Source organism: Oncorhynchus tshawytscha, linkage group LG19 (genome assembly GCF_018296145.1).
Source record: "Oncorhynchus tshawytscha isolate Ot180627B linkage group LG19, Otsh_v2.0, whole genome shotgun sequence".
Taxonomy (NCBI): Eukaryota; Metazoa; Chordata; class Actinopteri; order Salmoniformes; family Salmonidae; genus Oncorhynchus; species Oncorhynchus tshawytscha.
In genome coordinates, this window is record NC_056447.1 from 34571245 (window position 1) to 34577244 (window position 6000).

The window sequence follows — 6000 nt, forward strand, 5'->3', positions numbered from 1 at the left end:
ACAGCTATGGTGTACAGTTCACCACACATGATGTTACACACTATAGGTACATTTTCAAGCCTTATGAGATGGTAAAAGCTCAAGGTCTACATCTATATAATACCAATGGCTGGGTGGTTTTGAACCAGTGTCCAATTAAAATGTATAATTTCACAACGATGACATCATGTCTACTACATCTAGCCATGTAAAACAGCCCCATGTTTTTTTATTTTTACGTTCAATCATTGAATAAGTGCCAGAGAGCTACTTTGACTGTAAGTAATCACCAATGTGGTTGTGCGACATGGCTAGTCTGGATCTAACCAACATATACAGTAGCGTATTGCCATTTTGCAGTATATTGTAAATAATATGGTCTAATGGTGCATTATGCACTTTATAAAGGGCTGTCAATTAATATACACCACATTACCAAAAGTATGTGGACACCTGCTCATCGAAAATCTCATTCCAAAGTCATAGGCATAAATATGGAGTTGGTCCCCTTTTTGCTGCTATAACAGCCTCCTCTCTTCTGGGAAGGCTTTCCACTAGATGTTGGAACATTGGAACATTTCTGTAAGGACCTCACTTTGTGCACATGGACATTGTCATGCTGAAACTGGAAAGGGCCTTCCCCAAACTGTTGCCACTAAGTTGGAAGCACAGAATCATCAATAATGTCATTGTATGCTGTAGCATTAAGATTTCCTTTCACTGGAACTAAGGGCCTAGCCCAAACCATGAAAAACAGCCCCAGATCATTATTCCTCCTCCACCAAACTTAACAGTTAGCACTATGTATTGGGGCAGGTAGAGTTCTCCTTGCATCCGCCAAACTCATATATATCCGTCAGACTGCCAGATGGTGAACCGCGATTCATCACTCCAGAGAACGCGTTTCAACTGCTCCAGAGTCCAATGGCGGCGAGCTTTAAACACTCCAACCGACGCTTGGCATTACGCATGGTGAGCTTAGGCTTGTGTGTGGCTGCTCAGCCATGGAAACCCAATTCACTAAGATCGCGAATGAGCCGTTGTTGCTCCTAGAGATTTCCACTTCACAATAACAGCATTTACAGTTGACTGGGGCAGTTCTAAAAGGGCAGAAATGATGAACAGATGAACAGACTTGTTGGGAAGGTGGCACGTTGAAAGTCACTGAGCTCTTCAGTAAGGCCATTCTGCTGCCAATGTTTGTCTATGGAAATTGCATGGCTGTGTGCTCAATTTTATATCTGTCAACAACGTTGCTGAAATAGCCATATCCACTAATTTGAAGGGGTGACCACATAATTTTGTGTATATATATAGTGCATGTGCACATGATTGAGGAGTGTGAGTGAGTTGCCAGGTAACAAGCAAAGCTAACGTCATTCCACTGACAGCCAAGCTGTCACCCTGCTGTTATGTTTGGCACAGGATCTCTCTTCTCTCTACAGCTTTTCTTTTTTGACACCGCCTTTCTCTCTCAATTCTTTCTCTTACCATCCCTCCTCTCTATCTCTGACAATTCCTTCTTCATTCTGACTACCCCTTCGCTCCCTGACCATCCCACCTGTACTGTTTCTTTCTCTGACCAGTCTATTTTCTCTCACTCCCTGATAATCATTTCTTTCTGTCTCTCTTCCCATCCCTCCTCTTTTCCTTCAGGTGGCCTCCATATCTATCCACCCCAACTATGACCCCCTGGTTCTTGACTCAGACCTGGCAGTGATCAAGCTCCTGGACAAGGCTCGTATCGGGGAGAAGGTCCTGCCCCTCTGCCTACCTGACATCCAGGGGGGAGAGGTGACCTCCAGAGAAGGGTTGGTGACAGGCTGGGCCCCCCTGCCAGATCCCCGGATCGGGGAAGAGGAGCAGGCCAGGGTGGGTGTGCAGCACCTGGCCGACGTGGTGCCCTGCGAGCAGCAGTATGCCCGTAAAGGGGTGCCCGTGAGTGTCACGGACAACATGCTCTGTGGCCGCCAGCGACCCGACTACAGCCCATCTAACATCTGTCCCGCAGACACAGGGGGTATCCTGATCCTTCCTGCCCAGACAGGCTTTCCCCAGGACCCCTCGCTTGCCTCTCCAGAGGGGCGGGACACATCCAAAGGGAAGTGGCGGCTGCTGGGGTTGGTAAGTTTCGGGTATGACCAGGGAGAGTGTGACCCAGACCTGTTTACAGTGTACACACATGTGGCCAACTTCAAAGACTGGATAGAGAGCCATATGAAGTGACATCACCAGGATGTGACTCGCCCTGTATCTCTTTTTCCTCCCTCTCTTCAACCAACAACTCCCTCTTTTGCTTCATCATTATTCCCCCTCTAACTTTTATTTGCCAACATCTTTCTCCATTCTCCCTCCTCCCATCTTCCTGCTTCTTGTCATACCCAAGCAGGGAGTGTGATCACAAAAGAGCAGAGTAACACTGGACTGTACAGTGCTCTGAGCTGACTTTAGGGGGCCCTAACACAAACGGATCAGATAGAGCTGCCCTCCACTCAGCACAGTACTTCAGTGTTCAGGTTTTACCTTAAATTTGGTCTTAGACTTGAAAACGAAAACCAGTTCCCTGGGAAAAGCTGGTTTTCATTGTATTCTTTGATATGTATATATAATGTAATGAATTATTATTATGGCTCTGCACGTGGTTCAAGGGATGTACATATTGTATAGAAGGACATAAATGTAATGTTGTTTTTAATTAAAGATATGTGGTTGTGTGTAAAGAAATGGGGGTCTGGTTAGAGTTGTTGTTCTGTGAGCTTTCATCCAGCATTAATTCAAAGGATACCCATGTGATTCTACTAAACAGAGTTGAGAGAGAGAACCTGGTGCTTGCTATGTAAACCAGACAGCCATTTGGCCAGGGCCAGAGAAAGCCTATGAATTAATCCAGATCAAGTATAAGGGCTGCAATCGAACACCTGCAAATTGAAATCATTAACAAAATAATTGATGTGCCTACACAGTTAATAATGTGTGTATAACGCAGTTAATAATTTAAGTGTTGACCCCTCTGCAAGCATCTAAAGAGAACAATTGGTAAGTAATCAATGGAGAAAGTGTAGTGTGAACATTTAGCCACAGGGTGGCAGTTTTAAAACGTCAATTTATATGGATTTATGTGGAGGGATGCTCTGGTATTGGAATTTTGGTATTTTATTAGGATCCCCATTAGCTGTTGCAATAGCAGCAGCAACTCTTCCTGGGGTCCACACAAAACATGAACCATGACATAATACAGAAGATGAATAGACAAGAACAGTTCAAGGACAGAACTACATCAATTTAAAAAAGGCACAGCCTACATATCAATACATACACACAAACTATCTAAGTCAAATATAGGAAACAGGCTCAGCCCAAATCTCACAACCAGAGGGAATGGGTATTCTTACACTCCAAAATGGTACTAACTCCACTTTCTCTCTTACAATGTCCACAACATCTATAAAAAATGAAGTCAGAACAAGCCCACAAGCCCAGCACAGTTTTTGATCAGCTTGCACTTATCATGACCATATTTGCGTGATGTGTGTGATGTACTGTAAGTGTGTGTGTCCATTGTTCTCTGCTATACATTGCAGCACATCTACCGTAGCCCACCTTGCTCTTTCTTCTCACACTCTCTCTCTTGCACACACACACACATACACACACACACGCACACACACACACACACACACACACGCAGACACACACACACACACATGCAGACACATACACACACACAGTGTCTGAAAGATGAACAGATGAAGGGGTATTTCTACCACATTGGGGGAACTGCTGTGTCTGTGATTGTGTTATAGGCGCTTGGGTTATGTGTCATGATGATTCTGGGAAGGAGAATGAGCTGGTGTTACTGGTGATGCTTAGGCTGGGGTGCCATCATTGTGATAGCACTTCAAAGCTTATGAAGAGTAAACAACCAATCATTGCATATACTGTTTGTGATTGAAATACAATAGTGGCCTCATGGCAATGTGAAATGGAAAATGTCAGTGAGATGTCCATCTTTTATTGTACAGGAATAGGAAGCATCTTGGGAGGTGTTTCGACGACATCTACAAGATTGCCTTAGCAAGCTGAGAGACATCACATTGTAGAAAATCTGCTCTTGGCAACAATTACAATCTGACCATAGCCTTCCCTTGGACACTCGCTGCCCTGGTAGGAATAGTCTGTACAAAGGATACGTGGAGGGAGATCGAAGTTCAATAAAATATTTTGATGGACGTCATCCTAGAGACAGTATACTTTCTCTTTCGCACAGGAACAAGATTTATGAAAGCTTTTCTGTCCCTTTTCTCCTCCTGTTTACTGGAAATGGACAAGGTCCTCATTTAGGCCCTTAATTCCCCTGGGTAGGGAGCTTTTCTACCCCGGCTGAAAGCATACGTATTCTCAGGCCCCTGTTAGTTCACAGGTCAACATCAGTATAGTCGGCCAACACTTCACCACAACTTGACTGTTCTGCTGGGAACTAGAGTATGACCCTGAGCCCAGTGGAAAGCACCTGACAATGCTGAGAAAAGTGCTGCGATGAGAGCGCTATAGTGTTTGCACTGAAGAGGCAGAAGGGCAAGGCACTTGACACCTGACGTAGGCCTACACAAAATGGCTGATCACAGTCCAGTTTCACAGTCAAACCAAGCTGTACTACGGATGTCACTAGTGCTGTGTGTTCTTTAGAGCAAAGAAAAGAGATGCGACTTGACTCACTCGTTGGAGACTCCAGGGAGAGGGAATTAGACAACAAAGAGATCGCCTTCCTTCCTGTCGACATGAGAGAGACGTAGGACTAGTCTTGTGATGTTCTCAGGGTTCTGCTGTGTCCATGGAGACCGTGCATTTACTTTTAACCTCCCCAGTGGTGTTCGGTGACGTGTTTACGTCCCCTCGCTATCCCTACCACACAGCCCACATACACACCACCCCCACCACCCTCCTAGCCCCTGATCTACTCACCCTGCCTGCCTGCCACCCCATCCTCTCTTTCTCCCCTCTCCATCTCCATGTCCACCCCATGCATAGCTATGAGGGGCTTTAGGCACCAAACAGAACACATATTATTCAGTCCTATACATGTCAGACACATATACAGTACTTGCACACATAAGCACCTATATTAAGGTGACCAGATTTCTGAAATGAAAACCGGGGACATTTCCAGCTCGGCGTTCAATATATCATTAAAATATCCAGTGTTATTATCTATGAAATAAAAAAGGGGGACAATTCCGGTTTCATGTATTTAGTCTAACAGGCTGTGATAGAGAAACTGACCTATATTACAGAAACACTACAGACAAGACAGAACTGTCTGATCTGAACAGCCATTCAGTGGTCCTGGTAGTCTGGGTAGAACTGATCTGAATAGCCATTCAGTGGTCCTGGTAGTCTGGGTAGAACTGATCTGAATAGCCATTCAGTGGTCCTGGTAGTCTGGGTAGAACTGATCTGAACAGCCATTCAGTGGTCCTGGTAGTCTGGGTAGAACTGATCTGAACAGCCATTCAGTGGTCCTGGTAGTCTGGGTAGAATAAGAGCAGAAGAGAACATTAGCAAAATTGAAAAAACAGACAATAGTATATGTGAAATACTTAACAACATAAAGAAATAAGACGATGATGACGTTGGTACCTATATTGTATACCTAATCTGTATATTTCTCAGAAGAATGTATCTTCTTCAGGATTACTCTGTCTTTGGCCAGCTTCTCCATGAACTCCTGGCAGGGGAGGTTGAAGTTTGTCTTCACAATAAGCATGGCCTTGATGGTAGGAACAGTGAACCTATTTCTTGCTGCTGTCCATAGATCATTAATTTGGGAGAACACTCTCTCGACTGGTGCATTACTTTCAGGTAAGCACATGACAACAGACGCTAATCTAGCCAGGTTAGTGTGTGGGATGTCGTTCTCTTTGAAGTGGGTAACCACCGTGCTCCATCTCTGACTAAGCGGTGTCTCAGTTGTTTACCATTCTTCAAGCGATCCCCCCTTTAGGAATTCTTGCAGGCCAGTAA

At 44.8% G+C, this 6000-nt stretch overlaps 1 protein-coding gene across 5 annotated transcripts in view; it reads left to right on the forward strand.

The window, feature by feature from the left end:
• LOC112218988 overlaps nt 1–2703 on the forward strand; it is a 46029-nt gene extending 43326 nt beyond the window's left edge. For all 5 annotated transcript variants that reach the window (XM_042301619.1, XM_042301620.1, XM_042301622.1 and 2 more), the window contains one exon: nt 1636–2703. In XM_042301619.1, the coding sequence (XP_042157553.1) occupies nt 1636–2205 (570 nt within the window). In that variant the 3' untranslated portion in view covers nt 2206–2703. The remainder of the gene's footprint in view (nt 1–1635) is intronic.
• Nucleotides 2704–6000: the final 3297 nt, after the last annotated feature.